This window comes from Dreissena polymorpha, chromosome 10 (assembly GCF_020536995.1).
Source record: "Dreissena polymorpha isolate Duluth1 chromosome 10, UMN_Dpol_1.0, whole genome shotgun sequence".
In the NCBI taxonomy this organism is placed as follows: Eukaryota; Metazoa; Mollusca; class Bivalvia; order Myida; family Dreissenidae; genus Dreissena; species Dreissena polymorpha.
The window spans coordinates 8,414,109-8,442,033 of record NC_068364.1 but is presented as its reverse complement, the minus strand read 5'-3'; the positions used below and the strand labels follow the sequence as shown (position 1 = coordinate 8,442,033).

Sequence of the window (27,925 nt, the reverse complement as noted above, 5' to 3'; positions counted from 1 at the left end):
ACTTGATTTCCTTCTTTGTCTATAGAAAACAAGTCGCGTGTAGTGTCAGAATGGAATATATAATTATGTGATTGATCCTCAAGTGTGTATATGCATTTGATAGATGATCCTTTCTATATTATCATAAAAAGAATGACGTTTTATATTTTGGACTTATTTTTTAGCGTATGAGGACATGTTTTTGTAAGTATTCCAACTTAAACAGTTACAGCGGTAACCAGTATTTTATGAGATTCAATTTTATGATAAAAATATATTTGAGAAGTCTATGACAATCTTGCCTTTCACTTGTCTCTGCTGTCACATGCATTCAGGGCACTTGTTTTTCCAGTCTTAGCTGTTTCCCCATTCTTCAATTTTCTGTTATACCTGTTAAACCACTCCTGGGTCCTTTTTATTTAAACATTCTTATTTTTCCAGACTGGTGGCTATTTAATTATTATAGTTTTTCTACTCATGGCAATTAAATGATTCTTGTTTTTAAGTCGTAGTTATTTAACCATTTCGTCTTCTTTAAGTCCTAGCAATTCAACCATTATGTTTTCAGTTGTGGATTTTTTTACCATTCTTGTATTACCAGCCATTGGTATTTAAACATTTTAGCATTTAAAGTCCTGGTTATTTACCTTTCTTGTACATCCAGTCCTGGCAATTTAAGATTGTATTTCAATTCATTGCTATTTAACCTTTCTTTAAATCATTCTTTTTTTCCAGTTATGGTTATTTAAACGATCTTATTTCCAGAAATGGAAGTGCTTTTGGGTCATTGTGAATGTCTTGTTGCACAGTGTTGCGAAATGAACTTTCACTAGCGACTTTGCAATCGCCTGGAATTTTTGACACGCTACTACGGATTGGCAAAAGTTTGCGGCATAAAATAGGCCATATATTAATTCACAATAATTTCTAAATGTCCACCTGAATTCTTATGAATTTGGTAATGTTATGAAGTATATACTAAATATATTTTTTTACACATTTAATATAGGATGTTGCAAATGTGTCCTTAAAATACTGTATAACTTGAACAAGACAGTGTATCAGTTGTAACAAATAATTTCCAACTGCCATCTACTAATCTGGTTTGAGATGTAAATATTTACTCACAAAAGCACAAACTATTTAAGAAGAACTAGACCTTATATTTGCTATGTTTATAAGAAGGAAATAATTCATTATAATAATGCGATCCAACCCACTTTAAATGCATCTGAAGCGATATTTTGCTCAGGCAACACACCATTAAGACAAGATGTGTTTGTGAAACACAATGTCCCCCTATATGATGTTTGACATTGTAGGATGACCTTGACCTTGTGAAGGATGACCTTGACCTTTTACCACTCAAAATGTGCAGCTCCATGAGATACACATGCATGCCAAATATCAAGTTTCTATCTTCAATATTGCAAAAGTATTCATAAAATAAGCGATTTGGGCCACATATATTTGACCTCTGACCTTGAAGGATGACCTTGACCTTTCACCACTCAAAATGAGCAGCTCCATGAGATGCACATGCATGCCAAATATCAAGTTGCTTATATATCTTCAATATTGCAAAAGTATTCATAAAATGAGCGATTTTGGCAACATATAATTGACCTCTGACCTTGAAGGATGACCTTGACCTTGACCTTTCACCACTCAAAATGTGCAGCTCCATGAGATACACATGCATGCCAAATATCAAGTTGCTATCTTCAATATTGCAAAAGTATTAATAAAATGAGCGATTTTGGCCACATATATTTGACCTCTGACCTTGAAGGATGACATTGACCTTGACCATTCACCACTCAAAATGTGCAGCTTCATGAGATACACATGCATGCCAAATATGAAGTTGCTATCTTCAATATAGCAAAAGTTATTGCAAAATGTTAAAGTTGGCGCAAACAGACAGACCAACAGACCAACAGACAGGGCAAAAACAATATGTCCCCCACTACTATAGTGGGGGACATAAAAAGCCAAGTAAAGCAACAGTTGCTGACAAGCAACTTATATAACACCTAATAGAATAGATGATAATGCAAAAGCTTACATAAAACAAGAGCTGTCTCCATAGGATACCATATGCCCCTTAAAAACGCTTTGATAGAAGTAATGAGCAGATTTCGAAACCTAAACGAGGAGCCTTAGTTCAAGGTCAAAGGGGTCAAAATTTGTGTGCGTACATTGTATATGGAAAGGCCTTGCCCATATATACATGCATACCAAATATGAAGGTTACATCTGAAGGGACATAGAAGTTATGAGCATTTTTCCAAACCTAAATGCAGATTTCGAAACCTAAACGTTGACCCGAAGTTCAAGGTCAATATCAAAGGGGTCAAAATTTGTGTGCGTATGGAAAGGCCTTGTCATTATACACATGTATACCAAGTATGAAGGTTACATCTGAAGCGACATGAGCATATTTCGAAACCTAAATGCAAAGTGTGATGGAAAGACAGGTGGACAAACGTCAGGACGGACGAACGTCCGAACGGACAGACGGACGGTGCGATCACTATATGCCCTCCTTCGGGGCATAAAAATATGAGAATTTGAATCACAATTATTATCATTCCTACCAAAACTACGATCATCAAGCATTTCGAGAGCTCAAGCGCCTTTGAACGTGCACTCTTGCATGAAAAGGGCGCTATATAAATCCAGTATAATAATCACAATTTAGCATTCTTGTCATTTCTTTTGCTCTTAAATTATGTGAGCCCATTAACAATTCATTGCTATGCATTTAACACTGATTGTGCTGTGAACATGTTTACCATGCCCAAAAATAGAAATCAAGGCAGTCATTCAATCTGACTACTCTGACCAACTAAAATCAAGGCTTTTTCCCGCCATCTTTTAGGCCCCTTATTTTGTGAAGAAAAAATGAGTTGCAAACTGTTCAAATAGTGAAACAAATAGTGGTGAACTGTTCAAAATTATGAACAAATAAGTCACAAAGTTCTTTAAATTGTGCAAATTTGAGTCGCAAACTTCTCAAATGTGTGAAAAACTGCCATTTTTTAAAAAGGTAAGAAAGGCCCTAAAAATAAGTTTTTATAATTCGAGTCAACAGATAACTGTTTAAAACAATAAATTGTTGAAATTTACACTGATAGTTTGTTTGCATTCGTTATCCTGAAATTATATTTTATAAAATGGAAGTTTTAAAAATCTGTTCAACGATATGTTGAATAACAATATGTTTGGGTCATATAATCAACAAAGATGTTTTTTAAAACATTTATTGCAGTTCAATTTAAACAAGCATGGAAATAAATATCTATAGATACAAAATGTACAACAAACATTACAAAAAATAAACAAACTTAATTAATGTATAATTACAAGAACCAAAATTTATATTTACCAGTACAATATGAATCTCACATCTCAAATGAGTACGTTAACTCCAACATGGATTTCTTAAATTATTAAACATTTTTTTTCTTTTTTATATTATTAAACATGTAAAAACAAGAGATGTGTTCGTCAGAAACACAATGCACCCTATTGCGCCTCTTTGAAATAAAATTTCAATATATCATTTGGCAGGTTTAGAAATTATCTCCCTCTTATAGCTTATTACTTCCCTTGGATTGTATTTTTTTACTTTTGACCTTGTAGGATGATCTTGACCTTAAAATTTGTTTTTTATTATATCCTTTAAAAAAATATTACTTCCCTTGTGAAATTGATCTGTACCTGCCAAATGATATAAAATAGAAATTACTTCCCTTAGATTTAGTTTTTTGACCTTTGACCTTGAAGAATGACCTTGACCTTCACCATTCACCACTCAAAATGTGCAGCTTCATGAGATACACATGCATGCCATATATCAAGTTGCTATATTCAATATTGCAAAAGTTATGCCAATGTTAAAGTTTTCAGACGGACACACAGACAGACAGACAGACAGACAGACAGACAGACAGACAGACAGACAGACAGACAGACAGACAGACAGACAGACAGACAGACAGACAGACAGACAGACAGACAGACAGACAGACAGACAGACAGAGGGACTGACAGTTCAACTGCTATATGCAAACCCTACCGGGGGCATAAAAAAAGATAATCAGAAATAGGCATTTGAAAACAACAGACAAATAAAAATGTGCACAGGAGATTGTCAGTTTCTCAAATATACATGAGAAACAGATAAACAAAACCTCAATTTTCAGATCTAATAAATGATGTGCCTTACTAGAAGTTAGAAAAAAGTACATAAATAATCTCAGCTATATTGGTCCATTTTGCTCCGATATGTGAACACAATACTGGCTTATATTAATTAAATACTAAATTTAAGAGTCATGTTTCCAATAGAAGTCAGAGATTTTAGGCGTGAACAACATTGAACAATTGTTTATCCGTTCTTATGTGGATGATTTTCTCTTTTTCCCCCCACTATTTTTCACTCTTCATCATATTTTTTAAAATTAATATCAAAGTTAAGCAATTAATGTTGATGTTATATAATACACTTCATGCATTTAATGCCAAAAACACCTTAGATTTATCTGGTCCCGTATTCACCCAACCAGTCTTAGACTTTTAAAGTCTAAGAATAAAGAATATTCTTAAAATTGGAATTTTCAAGGATTGCTTTAAAGCCACACACTTTGCCTCCGACCTTGAAATGAAATGCATGTTAATCAATACATATAGATGCAATTTGAAAGTGTGCAAAATTGTCATTAAATCTATAGCCTATAATTTATTATTTTTCTAACGGTACCGCTTTTAAAAGTGAAAGTAGGATTTCTATACGTCCATTTCGACAAAGGCGATTGTTTTTAAGTTTTAAAGCACAAAAAAGACGGATTTCTACCTTGTAACCACCAGATATACATGTATTCTATTTGGCATAGATAAAATGAAATGCATGTTTATCAATATAGATATGCATATAGATGCAATTTAAAAGTGTGCACAATTGTCATTAAATCTATAGCCTAGTTAGCAAGTAATTTATTATTTTTCAAACGGTACCGCTTTTAAGACCGAAAGTATATAGCATTTTCAGACGTATACGTCCATTTTGACAAACTCGATTATTTTTCAGTTTTAATGCGCAAAAAAGACGGATTTCTACCATGTAACCACCAGATATATTCTAATTGGCATAGATAAAATATGTTTCTTATTTAAACTTAAATTTACTATGCCAAATAAGTTGTGTGTCTTAAATGTTTAGTATATCTTGGAATTAACCTCCTCTATATGCATCATTCTTCATATAAAACATGTTTTAAATGACATAATTACCAGTGGTAGCATATATATATTCAAACACTAGGGGTATTTTTTTGGTCATAAGTTTATTCTTTATTCTTAATTAACCATTTGCATGCTGGGAAATTTGTCGTCTGCTAAAATTTCATCTGCTGAATTTCTTAAATTAGCATTTTCTTTGAGTTTTTTCAAAGAATACTATTAGAGTAGCAAACAGTTTGGATCCTGATCAGACGACACATTCTGTGGCGTCCCATCTGGATTCAAACTGTTTGCAAAGGCCTTCAAAATTCGGTTCCAGCACTGAAAGAGTTAAAACTAAGAATGGTGTGGTGAATACGGACCCTCTATTTGCGGTGAAGTTATGCATGGAGATTTTCTCAGCCCCAAACTCATAAAAAATAATATCAAGCAAGAGTTTGGTGAAGGTGAAGATGCAAACAAATATTATAATCATAAAGTTTGCTTTTACAGGAAAATAGAATTTATTAATTGTTTAACATAATTAGCATAACATATCCTGTATATAACATGTAAACTGATTATTTAATTATATTGCCCCTGAAAAGCTTGCAAATCTTTGGCATGGTTAACAATTGTTTACATAAACCAAGATTACATTATAAATAAGTGAAGATTTTAATATATACATACATATTTACAAAACAAAATTCACTAGATAGTTTATAAAACATCAACATTTTATCCAAATATAGAGTAACTATGATACAATCCATTTATACAATGCACAGACATTCAAAATGTAGTCATTAGTTAGGGTTGTTATAAGATCTTTTCAAAAGCACCATAGAGTCCACTCTTTGGTCAAGAGATGATGAGTGTGGTCCCTGTTTATGGAGGAAATTATTACTTTCAAGACACCAAGTACCCTACTTCAGTGACTGTCTAAAATTACCCAAACATGTGAAATATACGCCCCTCTTTGACAAAATTAGTGAAACAATAAATGTAAAAAATGTAACTAAAAACACAATGAAAATGGGCTTGGTTTACCTATCGCCTCGGAATCAACAGTACAATAATAACAGCATCCATAAATTAACAAATGACTAATCTTAGCAAATAAATACTGTTAATATAATGCAAACATTTCATTGAAGATGAACAATCAAACAAAATAAAAATAAACAAGAGGCCCGAGGTTGCTCACCTGAGACACAAAGGATCTGAACTGTTATATGCAGCTATCGAGATGCTTCATTTAACAAAATAGGATTCAGTCGTTCTGAGCAAGTTATGATGATTGGGGAAAAATATTACTACAGAGTGTTCACAAGGGCGCACTTTATATAAGGAAAACGGCCAAGCCTCTTGATAATAGTGTTTTGTATTTAATTAAAACAATGCTGGGCCAATGTAGACCACCTGGACATCATTTGAATGAGCTTGGCAGGTGACCATCATAGAACTGTATGTTACTGACATATAACAAATACCAAACATTTGTTTATTCACAAGGAGGAATACCGTAAAACGTTGTGTATAACGCGCATTTATGTATAACGCGCATCTACTTTTTTAAGCTAAAAAATCGGGAAAAACAGTTTTTGAAGCAAAAAAATCTGGGGAAAAATTCCGTACCGCAGGCTAACTGAAAATCGTTATATTTACATTGCCGATCTTACGTGTTTTATTGCTTCAATTATTAATTATCTTAAAGACGATAACGATACAACTAGTTTGTGTGTTTAAAAAAAATATCATATTATGCATAAAAATAAATGTTTGGATTTAAATGAATTATGAATGAAATGCACACTTTCCACGAGGATACCATCAAGGTTTCATCATATGTCTCCGAAGTAACTGTCCACGATTTTATCGTGGAGGAGTACACATGACGAATGGATTAGTAATAACTAAGAAACTGACATTATCGATTGGTATTGTCACGTGGTGATTCATGCACGACTAATTCACAACCCCGCGTTTTATTTACATTGCCGATATCATACGTTCTTTTTGAGTGTCTATAATTGACAGGAGACTTTAACGACTCAAACTTCTCAACACCATTACGACATCACCGGCGATAAACAAACAATGGAGGTGTGAAGCCGTTTGCCGTTCGCATGTTTTGATAATAGCCCAGCTACACAAAACTTCACAGGTGACGCAAATTGCTCGATAATCACATCCTCAATCTTGACAAGACGTATGAAAACGTGTATACAAACACAACATCAATTTTATTAACACATTTGAAAAGCAAGAAAAATAATCATAAATATATCGGGAAAGACCTTGTCGACATACTATTGTGAATCGACAAGTGCCCCCAAATAAATTTTGTAACCCTAGTACAGTAGGGTATAATATTGTGGGAAAACAGTAAAAATGGCTTCCTTGTTTTTCATTCTCTTCTTCAAATTTATTTGATTTCAATGCTCTGTACGTACCTGAAAAAGAAAATATTAATGATAACTTTATAATGTTTGTCCATCTTATTTAACACTATTATTAACATAGTTACAGTTTAAACACCGGGGAACAGAACGATGCAAATTACCGCAACTGGGTAACTGACAGGGAAAAAATGTCTTGGCATGGTTGTAGTTGTGCATAACGCGCATCAAGTTTTTAAAATGAAATTTTGGGGTAAAAAAGTGCGCCTTATAATACACAACTTTTTACGGTAAGGGAATAGCTCAATCCATGGTGAGGACAAGTGTAATTGCATGATTGAAACAAGCTTGGTAGAAGAATTAAGTATGATGTAACAAAACAAAATCCAAACCACTTTCTTGTGCAGTTTCAGAGGTTCAATTATTTTAAAAATTATCACTATAAAAGGGAAACAAGTAACTCAATGAGCCAGCTTTGACCCCAGGGAAACCAGTGGATTTTTCAAGTATTCACGGAGTCACTCACTATAAAATACAGTCAATCTTGTATTTAGAGACCACTTAAGGGAGTAACCAAAAGTGGTCTCTTAATAAAATGGTCTTTAAAAAAAAAAGGCATTTGGGAAGAATGCAGAGCTTTGATTTCAAATCCAGATGTAGGATTATAACCTTTTGACACAAGGATTTCAACTTTTGTAATCAAATGAATCTATATAAAAATAAAATAAATAATGTTTTACTGAAAATAAGTTTTTTTTGTTTTATCTTATTCTAAAATTTACTAAATTGGGGTTTTCCGACTCCAAACTCATTCGCGATGTTACATGCACTTTTACTCTTAGACAATTCCAATACCCGAATTTTCTCATTAAACGTTTACACTTTCCGTTTTGACATTATTATTTCTGCATGTAAGCTTATGGAAATCTGACTCAATTATGGTGCATAGGGAAATAAATAAAATACGTCGATTGAAAACTAAATTAACAGGCCTGATTTGAAAATTTTAAAAAACTACTTAGCATAATTACAATTAATTATTTTTAGTGAACTGATTTCGACACATGTTACAGATTAATAGGTTTTTTTTTACAAATCTCGGGAACACTGTGAAAATGTTTGTCGCGTCGGCGCATTTTTTCTGCAATTAAATCGGCGATTAAGTTTGTCACTTAACGTCCCAGATTGTAAACTATTTAAACCGTAGACTGTGCGTCAATACCTCACTGTATTATTCAACATAAAAAAATGATATGCAGTCTGCATCAGAACCGGTCATCGAGACAAAGGAAAATGGCTAGTGTGAAAACAAAACAAAGGTGTTATCGTACATCTTATCGGCTTAGATAAACAATTTACACTGATTTGTCCCTGAACGGTCAACAGATTAACCACATTAACCTCAAAGTGGTCGCTTAATTAAAGATTTGGACATCAAAATACATGACAATCAGCGGTCGTTGGTCGCGTAAGACAAAAGTCGCTTAAAACAATATGAACATATAGTGAAAACTCTCGCAGGGAAATTCAAAGTGGTCGCATAAGACAAAAGTCGCTTAATTCAAGTGGTCGCAAGCACAAGATTGACTGTACATGTAAAGGAACCAAGTAACCATTTGGGCATGGCACACGTTTTTTAATCCAATTGCCATGGTAGGTACATGTACCTAAATGAGTTTTGTTCTATGCCAAATATCACAACTCTGGACCTTGTTGTTTAAGATTAGATATTAACCCTTAAAGCGCTGGAGCTGAATTTTAAAGGCCTTTGCAAACAGTTTGGATCCAGATGAGACGCCACAGAACATGGCGTCTCATCAGGATCCAAACTGTTTGCTATTCTGATAGTATTCTTTGAAAAAAATCGAAGAAAATGCTAATTTTACAAATTCAGCAGACGACATTTTAGCAGACGACAAATTTCCCAGCATGCAAAGGGTTAAGAGTCATATTGCAAGACTATATAAATTATGTGTCCGCTGAGGAGTGGCCAGGAGAAGGGTTTGAACAAGGGGACCACAAGATGTTACAAATAAAATATTTAACCCCTGGAGCTTATGGTTTCAGCGTTTTTTATTTTTAAAATATATTTTTTAATCTGGCAAATATATATTCATAAATATAATATGCTGGAATAATTAGAACAACTTTGAAAGAGGGTCACCTAAGGATAATTTCTGAGAGGTTTCTGTCAAATCAAGTTTTTTTTTGGTGACGCAGTCATTAGAAAACAAGTTTGAGCATGAACATCAGACATCGGACACACAGTATCCTAAAAGCTCCCCATATTTGGCAACCTATGAGTATTAAATTATGTTCAGTTTCTGAGAAATTAATCTCACAACAAAAATCTACAAATAACATTGTGAACACATCAGAGTCAAGTTTCAATCTAAGAAATTCATTTTTCGGAAGAACCACCAAGAATGTGCAAGTGTTTAAGCATCTACATGACAAAATCATCAAACAATTAATTTGGTGCTTTTTTAACATATAATCACACCGTACAGTAGATCTCATGGTTATGGCCTTAACAACAAATGAAATTCTTAGATTTAAAAAAAAGATTGATAATATCAAAAATAATATTTTCTTCTATCTTAAACACTTAGTACTTTATAAAAATATATTCCAGTGGAAAACAGTTTTTGCATTTAATACACAATTTACATTTTTTTAGACACTGTCAGAAACAGTCTGTTTGTATAGGTCCCTGGTCCACTTCACGTACTGATAATTACAACAACTGCTTTCTATTTGTATCTACAAAGAATGAGGTAGATTTATTTATATGAAAGTGACATATAGTCTGGTGAAATTTTAATACATAAACATCAAATGAACATAAATTAAGGGTAAAAACCACATTTGTATTGCAAATTACAACATCGCCATAAAATAAATGTACAATACAAATACTACTTAAACTATCCAATTTTCTAATCATATTGGTATGAATGTGTGATGAACAAATAGCAAAAGAACAGGACAAGGATCGCCCTGAAGAGCTCACTTGTGTTTGAGATTAACCAGTCTTAGAAACTTCACCTGCTGAACTAGTGTTTGAACTATGTGATGAAGATTTGGTTATTACAAAGTCAAACAAGATGTGTTTGTGAAACACTATGCCCCCCCCATATATTTGACCTTTGACCTTGAAGGATGACCTTGACCTTTCACCACTCAAAATGTGCAGCTCCATGGGATACAAATACATGCCAAATATGAAGTTGCTATCTTCAATATTGCAAAAGTTCTGGCAAATGTTAAAGTTTGATGATTTTGACCAATATTTTTGAACTTTGACCTTGAAGGATGACCTTGACCTTTTACCACTAAAAATGTGCAGCTGCATAAGATACACATTCATGCCACATATGAAGATGCTATTTTCAATATTGCACAAGTTATGGCAAATGTTAAAGTTTGATGCAAACCAACAAACAAACCAACAGACAGGGCAAACACAATATGTCCCCCAGTATATACTGGGGGACATAAAAATCTTACCAAGTTAAATCTTGACTGAGACATAAATTTTGCCACTTTAGTGATAACAAGTTTTTTCTACGACTTGACCAGGAGTCTAAGTTTTTGGATGCAGGTGTCCCAAATTCGAATTTGGCCTAGATATTGTAAATGTGGCATCTAGAGCTGATAATAAGGTTTTTCTAACATTTGAACAGGTAACCCAGTTTTTGCACACTCATGACTATATTGTGGGGATAAACATTCTGACCAAATTTAATTAAGATTGTGATGTAAATTTGGCTTCTAGAGCATTAACAAAATTTGACCTGGTTACTTAGTTTTAGGATGCACTTGACATCAATTCCAACTGGGCTGAGATATGGTCAAGACAAACATTGTAACCAAGTTTCATAAAGATTGAGTCCTTAATATGTCCTCTAAAGAGATAAAAAGGTTATCATCAGATTTGACCTCATGACCTTCATGAACTTCACCTAGATATTGTAAAGATTATCATTCTGGCCAAGTTTCATCAAGATTGAGCAATAAATGTGGCCTCTATACTTATAACAAGGTTGTTCTAATATTTGACCTGATGACCTGGTGACGTAGTGTTGTGACTCAGAATTTGAGTTGGTTTGAAATTTGTCAAGACAAACATTCTAAGTTTCATCAAGATGGAGTAAAAAATGTGGTATCTAAAGCCATAACAAGGATTTCCTAATATTTGATCCCATGACCTAGTTTTTAAATGCACATGATTCAGATTGAAGCTCAGCCTAAATATTGTCATAATAAACATTCTGACAACGTTTCATTATGATTGAGTCAATAGCACGGCCACTCAAGTGATTACAAGGTTTTTCTATGATTTGACTTTGTGACCTCGTTTTTGGACACAGGTGACCCAGATAAAATCTTTGCCTAGATATTGTCATAATAAACATTCTGAGGAAGTTCCATCAAGATAGGATTCAAATTTGGCATCTGGTGTGATCACAAGCCAAACAATGAGGACACATGACAGACAAAACATCGGACACGACAACAGACATAGGGTGATCAGAATAGCTAAGCATGAGAACTGCTCAGTTCATCTTAAAATGCTACAGATGCTATGGCTGTCTTTAAATATTTCAACATAAACTATTTTATAATTATGGGATAAAAATACTGCAATATCACAATATATTAACATAATATAGAGGATATTTGTTGGATTCGGTGGATTATCGATTTTAATTCACGAGTGATCATAGAAAATAATATTTTCACGAGTGGCGCAGCCACGAGTGAAAATATACATTTTATATGATCACGAGTGAATTAAAATCGATAATCCACCGAACCCAACAAATTTTCTTTTTATTTTATGCTTTTTTTCACAGTTTATATACATTGTTAAAGAGTTTAACTAAAGAATTACGTTGGGAAAATGACGTCATTTCGTCCAAAAAATGACGTCATTTAACATAAACAGTGAAAATTATCGATAATTCTCACTGATAATTTTCATTGTTTGAAACAGTGAAATTATCAGTTTTAATTCACTGATATTTCTCTATAAACCACCGGAGAGTATAAAATAAATTTGAATCACCATGTAATTATTACAATAATGAAACATTTTATTTAAAAAGAAGTATGATTGCAAAGAAACAGAAATTACAAAACATTGCTGGATATGTGTTGCTACAGTCAATGACTCTACAAAATGTGTAATACTGGCTGGAAAAGCATCCCAAAATGTGTGATTATGAATAATTTACATTAAGTATAATCTCATAAAAATACCTTCATTCTTATAAATCAGATTTCAGTTGATTAGTGCACTTTTTATACACCATTTTAAGATAGAACACCAAACAAAATGTCACACAATATTAAAACTACCCTTAGGAAAATGATAAGTGCTCAATGTTCATAACAATTTTAATTTGCTTTAATATTTAAAAAATCACTGTTCTTATTAATTATGATTTAATCAAATGCAAAAAGTTTTAAATATGTTTTTAACTTGTTTAAGGGTTACATCCCTGAATTGAAAACATCTATTTCACAGTGATCAAAATTGTCAGACAATCAAAGTTGTCCAATTAAAACTCCTGTGGATTAACTGAAAGAATTTCTCATTCTTGTCTTCAAAGAAGTTACGTAACTTCTCCACCAGTTTTTTGTCAACTGGAGGGTGTTGTCTCCCTTTAGTTTCTCCCAGACAAGGGGGAGAGGTACTTGAGGTACATTGTCGGACACAATAAAAACCTTTGGTCTTGTTAAAAAAGAAAATGTCTCTCTGAATCTTGTGTCCTACACCGAGAAACTTTTCTGCTTCGTAGATTTCGTAATAAGGATCGGTGATAAGCTTGTCGCCATCCACAATGTGGATCTGATGCAAATCGAAAAATTCCAACCAATGGATAATGTGTTTATAATACACCGAGACTTGGACCAACTTATAATCTAAGTTAACGTCACCATTTTCATCTAGCACCATTTCTTCTAAAGGAGGATATGTGATATTGTTCTCTTTATTTTTAGCAACTAATTGAGCGTAAGCAGAGACCAGACGGACCACAGGATCACGAAGGATGAGTATCAGCTTCACAGAGTGGTTCATGCGATAAATACGCTCAGGAGCCATTATGTCGATGAAATACTTTGGTGTCTTCTCAATGGTGATTTGTTGTTCGTAGCTCGCTGACATTTGTTCCCGATAATATTCAAGACCTTTACTGTAGTTCACGTCATTGCTGAAGAAATGTTGCTCCACCACATTAACAACAATGTCCGGATGTAAGCCCAGAAACTCCAAGAGAGCTCTAGTTCCAGCTTTACGTACACCGAAAATTATTGCTTGAGGGAGACGCTTGGCTGGATTTTTTCCGATGAATGCTTTTTCAGTTGAATTACAAGTTACCTCATCATCTGCTTTCAGTTTCATGGGCTTCAGACTGGAAAAGGAGCAGATACCTGCGCACTGAGTACCCCCACCGCAGCTTAAACACGTATACATAATCAGTATTACGGTCACAACAACCAATATCACAAGAGCGATGAGTTTGGAACGCAAGTTCTTTGATGACCGGAGCCTTGCTTTCACAGACGTGATCCATTCTGCAACTGCGCAGGATCCACTACGTCTTAATGTAACATCGGGCGTGGCGTGTTGAAGAAGTGACGTTTGAAGATCGTCCGAACCAAGGCTCATATCCGCACACTTTTGTTGTACCAACCATCACCTGATCTGAAACACATAAACTACCTGTTGAGACTTTTTGAAAGATTTTTTTTTTACTTTTCAATTAGAAATTTTCAAGTCCCATTTGGGAAAAATGTATACTTTTTTTCCATTTGGAATGGGTCCATTCTGTGCACTCATAAATTTCAGATCATATAAGTATTGTTGTTCAGTAACTTGATATACGCTTTGATGAAAATATTTAAAATTGTTTTCGAAATTGACCGTTAAACATGTAATTGTTTAAAGCTTTAAACAAGCCGTCTATCCAGCAAGGAATTCGTACCTCACTTATTGCATTGCATTCCAACCTGCAAGGTATCAAGGTCAATTTGCGGTCAGTTAAAGAAATTGTTATATAAACGCTATTGCGTCAACTATGTGCAATTGAAGTTTATTTTGATCAGAAATATACTAAATAAAGATATTCGGTGATATTATTTTGGTATGTCAATCATAGATTTTTAATGTGTTTTACAATTGCATGATAAGGACCAATTTTAATTAATTTTATTAGAAATATTTATCCATTTAGACCAATTTATAAAGCATGAGCACGATGATTCACAATACTATTAACAATGAAATCAAATAAGATTGGAGTGTTGACGGCTTACCTATATGCTTTCATTTATTTTCAAGCTTATTGTGTTTTTCTAAATATAGATATCTGAGTAATTATATCTAATAAAGCGAAATAAGCCACGAAATCTGGCTCAACACCCTGTAATTGATTTGTGTGTGATGCAGCTAAGAACTGCGCAGAAAAAAGTCATTGGCTATTTTTGATATCATAGATATAACTTTTGATCATCCATAAGCACCGACCACAATTAACTCCGTATATCTTTTTTAAAGATACATTTTGTATTTCTTGTTCAAAATGTATTAGCCCATTCAAAGATATTTTAAGTTAAATTTTGACAGGTATGATAACAGTGGGGCACATGCACACATTGTTAAACAAGGCTGCGGTCTTCAAAAACTTTAAAACCCTATTTTTTGAAGCCATATGACCCAGTTGTGAGACATTTTAAATATATAATGACAACTATTCTGAGCAAGTAATCTGTTCATACTAACTATTTTTAGATACGGTAAAAAGTATTTATCTTGAAGATACAGTTTCAAAAGAGACTGTACATCCTTTCTAAAAACCATCATTCTGATGAACATGACCGACAAATTTTGAGTCGGTGTGATAAAAAATGTCTGCACAGAATCAGTCCTTCAGTCTCTCCACTTTTTCAAGACCTTATTCTATTTGTAACGGAATAAAAAAAATGGTATGACTGAATACGCACTGATGTCTTGCTTTTACTTTGAACTTTTTCAAGAATTATTTGACCACAACTGGCATACACAGCTTCCACTAAGAAGCTATTTTCAGCCTCACTGCTACAGTTTCCTTCAATATTTTGTCCAAATATGCAAATTTGAATTAGCCACTAAAGAGCCTGCAGCCAAGAAAATATACCCCCCCCCACATGATTGAATAACATGATAGTTCTGAAGTGCTCTATATTCCACTATCAATACATATTTCAATCCACAAGCAATTCTACCCCACAAATTGCATTTGGAGCTGTACAGAAGCTTGTGGGGCTACTGGAAATCTATCGTGAAATCATCAGTATCAAATATTGGATGGCAGAAAACAAAGCAGAACTTAGTCTATATCACACAATTCAATTATAGTTACCAACTTTCAATATATTCCATTTCAAAGCTTAATGTTTACATCTATCTCCTGCTGATAGGACCAAAATACGCACACAGAATTTACATATTTGAGTAAAACTGCCAACAAGTGTAGCATTGTCTCAAAGATAAAAGCCAATGGCAAAAACCAGACAAAGTTGCATCTGATTTTTTAAATTAAACCTTAGATCTTAGATTGTGACCTTGAACTTGGATACTAGTTCTTATGTGAGAAAGTACATTTGTAATTTGTCCAAGTAATGTGAAGTAAGTTTGAATACTCCCGTCTGACCTTTGACCTTGAATCATAACCTTTACATTTAAGCAAGAGAGGTTTGTCAAAAAAACACATTTTCTGCCAAGCTTTTTCAAAATCCATCCATGTTTGACTATGTTGCGCCAATTTTTTCATTTGATCATTTGACGTATGACCATGAATCATGATCTTAACCTTGGTACTGGTTCTTGCGCACCATGTTTTGTCTCGTCATGCACATCCCTTCCACTACATGCTTTAAAAATCCATCCTTATGTACAATTTTACATGTCAAACAAAGCTCTTGACAACTGATTTCCTCAATCAACATTTGACCTTGAAGTTTGACCTTGACCTTGTTCAAAGGGACCTTGTTCTTATGAGCCATCATGCTTATCACCTCTGATAAGTTACTTGAACATCAATCTATTCTGGACAAAATTATGGTGCCGAAATATATGTGTATATGTAAAGCAATATTTTAATTGCATGGATTTTAATAAGTAAGACTTTCAATGTCATATGTTTCCAATCCCATTGGTTTTAAATGAAGCTTTTAATATAATTTTTTTTATCCCCACTTTTTTACAAGCGTGGGGATATTGTGGTTATCTCCGCCGTCTGTCCGTCCGTGCGTCCGTCCTGGCCACTTTCTCCTCCTACACTATAAGCACTGGATGTAACCTTGAAACTTACACACATGGAATCTATGAGCATATGTGCGACCCTACACTATTTGGAATTTTGATCTAACCTCTGTGTCAAAAGTTATGGGGGTTGGGGTGGGGCTGGGTCAGAGATTTTCACTCAATATTGAAGATAGCAGCTTGATATTTGGCAGGCATGTGTTTTTCATGGAGCAGCACATTTTGAGTGGTGAAAGGTCAAGGTCATTCTTCAAGATAAAAGGTCAACAAAAAAATCCAAGGGAAGTAAGAAGCTTTAAAGTGAGGTAAGTAATGAACCTGCCATTTTTTTGCTATTTTTTAAATAAATCAAAGCGGCGTAGAAGGGGGCATTGTGTTTCTGACAAACACATCTCTTGTTTTATGTTATTTTAAATTAACATCTTCATTTCTACACCGATTAAATCTCAATTGATACTGAAAATCTCTTATGACAATACGGTCAATCTCAACTATGCATGGCCCCTTTACCAACCCTGGGGTGCCCCCTGGGTCAAACATGTGGCGTGGGTATACGCGTCAGCCTCTGCCGCACCATTTCTAGTTTAAAAACAAATTATACTGCATTTTGGCTTAGAAAGCACTAATTAAAATTGCATTGGTTTGTATATCTTAGAATAAATTTGAATCACATTGATTTATACAAATTTTGACCTGTTTAGTTCATTTAAATATGTGTGATAATTGCAGTGGTTTTTACTAAAAAAATGCATTGGTTTTGATGCAATCATTGAAATTTCATTAGATTTGAAGCAATTATTTATAAAAGGTAAAGGTCTTTTTTATTGAAGTGTCATCCCTATTGAAAGGGCCAGCCAATTTGACTTATGAGACACTTTTTGTGTGTATACCATGTACCTCCCAACTCCTATCACTTTTTAACTAGCTCCCGGCTCACGAACCGGCCATATCGGAACAAGTCCCATGACAAACATCCATCCTTGGACAAACACTCCCCTTGGAGCTTGAACCTTCGACCTCCTGATCCCGAGGCGGACGCCTTATTCACTAGGCCACGGCGACCGATGTTTATAATTATTAAATTATTTAATTTGAATTGTTATTTTAATGATGTTAGGCCATACGCCATTTGTACCACCTTCTACCACATTCGTGAACAAGTCATGTCAGATAGAACTCTATTTGGGATGCGCACTGTGAAAAGGGTGTTTAATGCATGTGTGTAAAGTGTGGTCCCAGACTTTGACCTTTGAACTAGTGACCCCAATTTCAATAGGGGTCACCTAATGTCCAAGGCCAATGCCCATGGGAAGTATCAAGCCAATCGGTCCCTCCGTTCGCAAGTTATTGATCGGCAACGAACTGGTCTACCGACAAACAGACCGACCAACTGACTGACAGACAGACAGACAGACCGACATCCAGCAAAACAATATACCCCCCTCTTTTTCGAAGGGAGGCATAGTAATTATAAAGCTGTCGGAATATTTTAGAAATAAACATACTGAATAAACAAGGTTTAAACAGTTGGTGTCATTTTTAGATGGTCGCTTAAGCGACCGTCTAATGTGCTTGATGTAAAATTCAGGTCAATAGGGCCTGGGTATGATTAGCCCAATTCCCGCTTACACTACGCGCGAAGAAAGAGTTGTATAATTTATGCAAGAGGTTTGAGTTCTCCAATTATGTTTATTCACAAATGGAAACATTATATTAATATCGTGTTAAATGCAATAGTTTCGAATGGTGTTTTATAGAAAAGAATTAAAAAAAACAATGATCGTATTGCACATGTCGCGGAGGAGATTGTTTATGAATGATTAAAATAGTCCACTTTCTGCTGCGTCTGCGTGACGTAGTATTTTCGCTCATCTCATTCATAAATCTGAGGCTGGCGATAAACAAAGGGGAGTCCGGGTGAGAATTACGCACTAGTATAAGGTTACGCTTGTTTATATTCACAGGTCTCAATTAATAACACGTTGACCACGAGTTCAACAATTATTACCGGGATACGATAGACAACATAAAAATGATTCATTATCGCTGAAACTGTTAAAAAACATTTAAATATAACAAGAATATTCTCTAAAAAATGTAGTCTTGCTGTTTTGAAATAAGGTTTGGAATTTTGGTTTCTAAATAACTTAATTAAAAACAAAAGTTTAATTATAGTGTTTTTTACTTTTAGTCGCATATTTACCGCATTATAATGTGTGTTATAATAGGCAAACCATACATTAGTAAAATTCAATCTGCCTTCGCACATAGAAGGAATGGGTCAATTAGGTGCTGCGTTTCCTTTGCTTACTTCAGTTAGAGGTCAATTCTTTACGTAAAAGCAATCACAAGGCCCCGGCTTCAGAGGAATTGCGAAGCGTTCTTACATAATTAAAGTCGTAGTCGCATGGTATTTGCGTTTAGCGTCCTATTTGGTCACGTGGTTCTTTTTCGCGGGTGTTTTGGCATTCATGATATGAGGCTATTAATAGATGCGCCTGTCGATAAACAAAGGAAAGTTTACGGGCGATAACAACGCAATAGGTTACGCTCTCACATACAACTCTATGACGTAGTACAGGTCGTAAATTGAGAGATTTGGGAAAAAGTTGACGCTTATTTATATTCTCAATTTATAAAACGTTGAACATAAGTTCAACAATAACTTCAGCGATACGATAGACAAAAAAAAATCATAATCGCTTAACCCGAATATAACAAATAATTTATAATAATAATACGAATGACCTGTTTCATAACCTCGTTGAAGCTACTACATTGGGTATTTCTGGAAAGCGTTCTTGGTTCTCAACACATAGCGGCGATCTTTTGTATTTACGGGTGCTAGCAACGCAATAGTAGAAGCTTAGTAGAAGGGTTAGCTTGTTTATATTCACAGTTCTCAATACATTGACAGTTGGATATGAGTTCATCAATTACTCAGGCATACTATAGGCAACCTCGAAAATGCTTTATAATCGCTAAAACCGAAAACAACTAAATATATTATATTAAATATATTTATAACAATACATGTCTTTTAAAAATGTAGTCGGCGTATACGCCGACTTTGAAATAAAGTTAGCAATTTACTTTTCTAAATAATTGAATACAATTAAACAAAAGTTAAACTATTGTGTTGTGTTTTTCACTTGTAAGCTGCATATTCACCGCATGAAATGTGTGTTAGCATTGTCAAACCACACATTAGTGTAACTAAATAAAAAATATACTACGGGAGAGCACTTCATATGTGTCCTCATATGCCTTGTTATGAGTATCTTTCTTCATTATCGAAATATATCGTATGTTTATATTTGATTTAAACGCAGTTTTCTTTCGTCACATTTAAATCACACGTCAATAGCGCCGTCATGCGAAAATGGGTCTTATGCGTTTCGGCAAGCGTTTGTTAAACCCAACATGTGCTCTTGCGCAGTCAGGCCATAGGCGACGCTGTTCGCTTTAAAATCACTCAATATGTTATGTTTCTCCTTACCAGAAGGAGGGATAGCTGAGTGGGCTATTTATATGAAGGGCGCATATGGAATAAGACCCATTTTCGCATGACGAGGGTCATTACAAATCTCATTGCGAATTGAAAATCCCACATTTAAAAACAATGCTTTTCGATACAAAATTGAATTCAAAATAGCAAACTTGTTAATAATGGCAGCCTATCGACGCATTAAGGAATGATTTCCAGACGTGCTGACCAAGTACGGCAATCATTGTGGTATGATAATTAAACGATTTTCTCTTATCGTGACACCATACTATTTCGCTAATGATTGTTTTCTCATCTTGGAGGCAAAATTGAAATTCTGCGAGATGGATTGTAACGCGTAATTGTAACAGGGCCACAATTTGTGTCGTTTGAGCATACAGAGAGTAGTCCGGAATTTCTTACACTGAACAGTGCTACATCCTTTGAATTGAGCACATACGCAGTGATGTAGCAAAAATTCAGAGGTTGTATCTCGAATCAGCTTATTAAATATTCGAAAATATTCATGCGTGTCTGTTGGCGTTATGTTAAAGTCACTAAGATGAAAACTGAAACAGCTTCGCCTAAAAGCACATTAGTGCTCTATACCTATGTTTATGTTAGCGTTGTTGACACCGTGTGAACTGCTCGGGTAACAAGTAAAGCATAAACAGCAATGTTTATATACTTTTATTCCTCCATATACAAGATACGAAGATATTTTGAATTTGTATATGGTGTCAAAAATCAAAAGTTTTGTACACGGAACTTTCATTATGAATTTATATTCTTGGTGAGATAGTCATTTGATATTAGAAAAAATATTCCTTTAATATGATGGTGACTGCAAATTTTCTTTATATTAAGTTCTCATTACCATTTTCATCATACTTTCTTTGCTTTCAGAACTTCCAAAAAAGCATGCTGTTTTTATTTTGTCTTAGTTATTTCTATGAAATAATAAGGATGATAAAAAGTGCACACAAAACTCGACCTGTGCGCTATGACACACACTTTTTTAAGTTGAATGGCGTGTGTTCATTTCAAACTTGCGATTGATTTTGAAAAATGAATTGCGTGTTAAATTATGCAATAGCGAACATCTTCAGTGCCTTCAGCGCTTTGATGTTTACAGCAGCCATTGACAAATAAAGGGATCTAAATGCTTCATTACTGCTGCAACTTTCTTAACCATAAATGCAACAACAAAAACTATTGAAACTTGATAACGTATGATGTGGAGTAAATATAAGGAATTGCTTGCATAAACATGTAGGGTCACTGGGTTTTATTCTGTGGTAAGGGTGTGACAGAAGTGCGGTTAATAGAAAAATTAGCAAATTATCACATTTGAGCTTTTATTAGTAATCTGAACAACTGATTTGGAGATGTGGATGTTGAATCACTTATGCTTATTTAGGAAATGACTTCTTTCTTTAAAAAACTAGAAAAACCCTTAACATTTTTAATAAATATTTTTGCCTTCCCTGCAATAACGTTTCTCACTTTCAACTCTGTTAGTTCAGAGAAAAAAGCTATGAATTTATTTATTGATAACATTTTATTGTAATTATTTAATCAAAATGAAGTACCTATACTTTGAGATTATTCATAACTCTTCATCCATGTGTGACCAATACATAAAACATGTTGGCATTTGCAATTCATCACACTTAAACCAAAACAAACACTTCTTTTTGGCATGACGCATTCCTTGGATGTTTGTTTCAATTTGTTTAATGTCATTAACATGCAATCCAATTTCAATTCACATGAGATTTAAAGAAATGAAAATGTGTAAATTGAAAATTTTCATTCTCTAAAACACTTAATTGTCAAGGGAACAACAACAACAACTTTGGCAACGCAATGTCGAGAAATTTAGACATTTTATGAAGAGATGCTGGCAGAAGCATATTATATAATTTCATAACATTTTCTCCTTCAAAAAAACATAATGATACATTTTCACCATACAACATTAGGCTTTTGAATCAGTTTATTTTTATCATACCAATATAACTGAGCATCACATAAGTGAGTCTGAATTAACCCTTTATCTTTTAGATACATATTTTTACGAATTTTTAGTCCATTAGAAAGCTAAATTTAATTAAGGACCTTTCTTACTAAATTCACGTTTTAAAAGCTTCATTTCAAACCCTTAGTTACTGATGAGCAGCAAACAGCATAAAACCTGAACGGACTGTGAGTTACTTGCAGGCTGTTCTGGTTTCATGCTGTTTGCACATAGCCATTTTCACTTTGCTTCTTATTGGGGAAAGGGTTATGTGCTACATGTGGTCACAGATAAGCTATTGCAGCACAGGCCTGCAGAGAAGACACTATTCTCTTTAATGGATTTTTTTGTCTCAAGGTTTTCTTTTCTTAACAAAAATCCAGTCTATGCGGAAAGTGTTGTCTGTGAGGTAACTTTAGCCTGTGCAGGGTGCACAGTCTAATCTGGGAAGAGTCTTCATGGACATGCATTAACCCTTTGCATGCTGGGAAATTTGTCGTCTGCTAAAATGTCGTCTGCAGAATTTCTAAAATTAGCATTTTCTTCGATTTTTTTTCAAAGAATACTATCAGAATAGCAAACAGTTTGGATCCTGATGAGACGCCACGTTCTGTGGCGTCTCATCTGGATCCAAACTGTTTGCAAAGGCCTTTAAAATTCGGCTCCAGCGCTTTAAGGGTTTAGCCTGGTGTTACCTGAGGGAAGCTAATACATTTCACACAGCTCAGTTCCAGAACTAACCACATGTTCGGAGAAGAACTATGCATAAAAGCTGAAGTTAAATGATGCACATACATTCTGTATTGAGGCATAATTCAATTTTTAAAATAGGTGAAAGCCAAGAGCAAAATAAAACAAGAGATGTGTTTGTCAGAAACACAATGCCCCCTAATGCGCCGCTTTGACTTTTTTTTTTACCTTTGACCTTGAAGGATGACCTTGACCTATCACCACTCAAAATGTGCAGCTCCATGAGATACACATGCATGCCAAATATCAAGTTGCTATCATCAATATTGCAAAAGTTATGACCAAGGTTAAAGTTTTGGGACACAAACAATGACAGGCAGACAGACACATACAATGACAGACAGACAGACAGACAGACAGACAGACAGACAGACAGGCCAAAAACTATATACCCCCGATCATTCGATCCAGAGGCATAAAAAACAAAAGGGCCAAGATGGCCCTAGTTTGCTCACCTGAGAGGAGTCGGTTCATTCAATCTTTACCAAACGTCAAACTTGACATAGATATTGTCCAAACAAACATCCTGGTCAAGTTTCATCATTATTGAACCGAAACTCTGGCGTATGGAGTGTTTTTGTTTTTGTAAGATTTGACCTGGTGACCTATATTTTGAGTTGACCCCCCCTTACCAAACATCAAACTTTGCTTACAAAAATAAATATTATGACCAAGATTCAAAAAATCTGAAACAAAAATGTGACCTCTAGTATGTTTTAATACAAGGATTTTGTATAATATAATGAAAATTTGGACAATCTAAGGGCAATAATTATGGCATTTATTAGGTGATTTTGCTCATTATCAAACTTGACTGAGATCTTTCAGCAACTTTGATAAAGAATGCTTGAGAAATGTGAATGCTAGAGTGTTTACAAACCAAATGTGGACGGACAGACACTGCATCATCGTGGACAAAGACCAATCCTAAAACCTCACCTGAGCAATCAGGTGAGCTAAAAAGTGTGTTTTACCGATCTGAGCCATTTTCCAACTTGTCCAAGAAATCAATAAAACCAATGTATTGACTAAGTTTCACGATGATTACGCAAAAAAAAATGTGACTTCTATAGTGTTAAATCACAAGGTTTCTCTCTTGTCACATAAGGAAAACTGCCCCACCCCCCCTAGTAGCCATGTTTAATGACCGATCGGGACCATTTGCAAACTCATCTGAGATATATATAAAAACAATCTTTTCACCAAGTTTCATGATGATTGGGCAAAAAATGTGACTTCTAGAGTGTTCACAAGCTTTTTTTACTAAATAAATATAAGAAAACTCCCCCCCCCCTGGCAGCCATGTTATTCAACTGATCGGAAACATTTTCAAACTCAACTTTTACATCAAGGAAACAAATGTTCTGACCAAATTTCATGAAAATTGGGCCAAAAATGTGACTTCTAGAGTGTTCACATGTTTTCACTAAATACATATAGAGAAAAATGCCCTGCCCACTGGCGGTTATGTTTTTTCACCAATCTGAACCATTTTCAAACTCGTCCGAGATAACAATAAAACCAATGTTTTGACCAACTTTCATGATGATTGGGAAAAAATTGTGACTTCTAGAGTGTTTAAAAGGTTTCTCTATAGCCAAATAAGGAGATCTGCCCCGCCCACTGGCGGCCATGTTTTTCAACGGACCGGAACCACTTTTGTACTCAACCAACATATCATTAAGACAAAAATTTTGACAAAGTTACATGTAGATTGGGCATGAAATGTGACCTCTACAGTGTTTACAAGTTTTGTCTTTTTTTTTACCTAGTGACCTAGTTTTTGACCTGGCACGGCCCAGTTTCGAAATTGACCAAGATTTAATTGGGACAAAGTAGGGTTCCCACGGGTAAGAAAATGTCTTCAGGTCGGGTCGGCGGGTCAAAATTTGAAAGTACGGGTCATTTTGGGTCGGGTATTAAAAAAATCATTTTTTTTTGTAAGTTACAATAAAACATTTATTTGCTTTAAGGTTAAAGACATCAGATACATTTAACAAATAACCTTTGTGAAATAAGAATAAATTACTTCACAAAAAAGTATTCTTTATGCAGAATTACCACATTCTTTGTGCTTGATAAAACCCCAACTATGGGATATATAAAGACAATGTTAAGCAAAATAAATTGCATACGAGTTAAAATAACCCTTTCAATAAAAAAACACTGCTATGATCTGCTTTCTCTATAAGAATGTAGGTGTATCTATTAGAATCAAAATGACTAGAGCAAATAAAGAATATAAGAGATCATGGGAATAGAGGTCTATCTTATTTCGATATGTAGCATTATTTTCTTTAAATTAAGCACACAAAATAAAAAGGCTAAAATGCAAAATATACACTGGTTAAAAACAAATCCTTCATAACTTTTTTACAATAATTGTGAACAAATGTAACTTGATGTATCAAACTGTAAACAAGATCCTATTTCACCATATCAAGACTTAAGACGTATATATTACGATGGAAGATGACTAGAAAACTGGAGAAAGTGAATACTTTCTTAATTTAAATTAAAAACAAAACTTCAGCGTTAACAATTCTATAGTAGTCAAATCACTAAGTTCTTTTTCAAAAAGAGCAACATATCAACATTTTCACTTTGCATGCAGGATCTTTGCGCACACACAATGTAACCAGCTGTGGAGAACATGCGCTCACTGGCAACTGAAGTTGCTTGAGTAATTAAATACTTCTTGGCGTTGTGTGCTAATTGTGGGTATTTCTTCTTGTTGGAATTCCACCATTGAAGTGGATTTTTGTCCAATTTGATACTTGGTTCAGCATGGTAACCATTCAGTTCAGTTGATACTTTATCAGAATCAGGAACACTAAAACAACGCTCATAAAAAATATCCCCAAACAGTTCAGTAAGTGCAGTTTGTTGTTACACCACAACAGAGAGCTTCAGGAATGTTGTTGTTATCATCAGAATCTTAACCCTTTCAGCGCTGGAACCGAATTTTTAAGGCCTTTGCAAACAGTTTGGATCCAGATCAGACGCCACAGAACGTGGCGTCTCATCAGGATCCAAACTTTTTGCTATTCATATAGTATTCTTTGAAAAAATTAAAGAAAATGCTAATTTTAGAAATTCAGCAGACGACATTTTAGCAGAAGACAAATTTCCAAGCATGCAAAGGGTTAACTGGAAAAACGAATGGACAGGTAGCTTCACCACCTCGACAGTAGAAAGAGTTTTTTACGCAAGTTCAACTTTACAATTTTTACAAACAGTCATGCCTTTGTCGGTATCATAATGTCCTTTTCGTTTTCGGATTTAAAACCGAAATACGCCCATACTGGCGAATCTAACCCCTTACTGCATCAACAGTTTTCATTCCTCTTTATTCACTTGGTAATTGATACACACAGATTGACACAATACTTATAATTACACAGAAACATGAGCTTTGAAATCGAGATTTGAAACCACGAAACTATATTATTTAATCCGGAAGCAAGATGGAAAGGCAGAATGGCACATTTCAAAACGGCCAGAACAAAATGGCAGAGTTGATTTTAGGCCTTTCTTTTGAAAAAATATTCACCCGACCCGGTACCGTTTGAGAAAACTTTGACCCGGAATCGCGGGTATTTTTTTGACCCGCGGTTTTAGGTATTTTCGGGTACCCGTGTGAGCACTAGGACAAAGCTTCTGACCAAATTTCATGAAGATTGGACAATAAATGTGGCCTCTAGAGTGTTTACCAACAAATGTGGACGGACGGACAGACGACGGACAAAGACCAGTCACAAAAGCTCACCTGAGCAATCAGGTGAGCTAAAAAGCAATTGGTTTGCCTTTAAAACAAGAGGGCCATGGGCCAGATTACCTGAGACACAAATAAACTAAACTATTTTGAATTAAATGTAAGCTTTTTCTGTATGTATAATGACCCAGTTTCGAACTGGGCTTTGATTTCATTGGGACAAAACTTATATTCTGACTACCTTTCAGGAAGATTGGACAAAAAATATGACTTATAGAGTTTTAACAAGGTCTCACTCCAGACATATGTGAACGAGAGCGCCGATGGCGTTAAAAGCATAGGTGCAAGATACAGGGAAGAATGGCGTCACGTGGTATAATGTAGTTCGATATCACCATCCGCGAATTTCTCAAATCAATAATTTCAAACAATTACCGACTATTTAAATAGATGATCTTTCCATTTACATCAGTGTTTGAAACGCTTATGAAAAATAATTACCCAAGCCTTTCAAAATTTAAGCACGGACAGATCTGTATCGAACTATTCTTTTCACAAATGAAAATAGACGCTACCCTATTCGTCTGCGTCAAGAATTTGTCGTAAAACTTGTGGTAAGCGTTAGATGCAGACGTGCACAACAGATCGAGTTCTGAATACAGATTTCTGAATGCAGATTTTTATAGAAACTCCTCACAGAAGTTACTTCCCTTGCTTCGCCCGGTCAGTAACTTCTAGTATAAGGGAGGCCACTGCGTAGGAGATTGAGATTTATAGTGCAGATAGAATTGTTTTACGAACGAAATTTGTTTTAGGTTATAAGAAGATTTTTTAACATAAAACGATCTTAGAAAGATTCACTAAAAACGGTGTCAGCAATATTCTTGGAAGAAAACGTTAGAAAAACGTTTCCAAATAAAAATTGTAAGAATGACCATATACTAAATTAAATAGATATTTCGTCTGATTTTTGATCAGGTAAGGCTTCATAAAGGGCAACCGATCGATGTGGATTTTCGAAATGTGCTAT

At 34.6% G+C, this 27,925-nt stretch overlaps 1 protein-coding gene across 1 annotated transcript in view; it reads right to left on the bottom strand.

Annotated features, from left to right (window-relative positions):
• Positions 1-3,229: 3,229 nt before the first annotated feature.
• The window catches only part of LOC127847998 (heparan sulfate glucosamine 3-O-sulfotransferase 1-like), a 210,173-nt gene continuing 185,477 nt past the window's right edge, over positions 3,230-27,925 (bottom strand). The window contains exon 3 of the mRNA XM_052380266.1: positions 3,230-14,325. Within this exon, the coding sequence (XP_052236226.1) occupies positions 13,156-14,289 (1,134 nt within the window). The 5' untranslated portion in view covers positions 14,290-14,325 and the 3' untranslated portion in view covers positions 3,230-13,155. The remainder of the gene's footprint in view (positions 14,326-27,925) is intronic.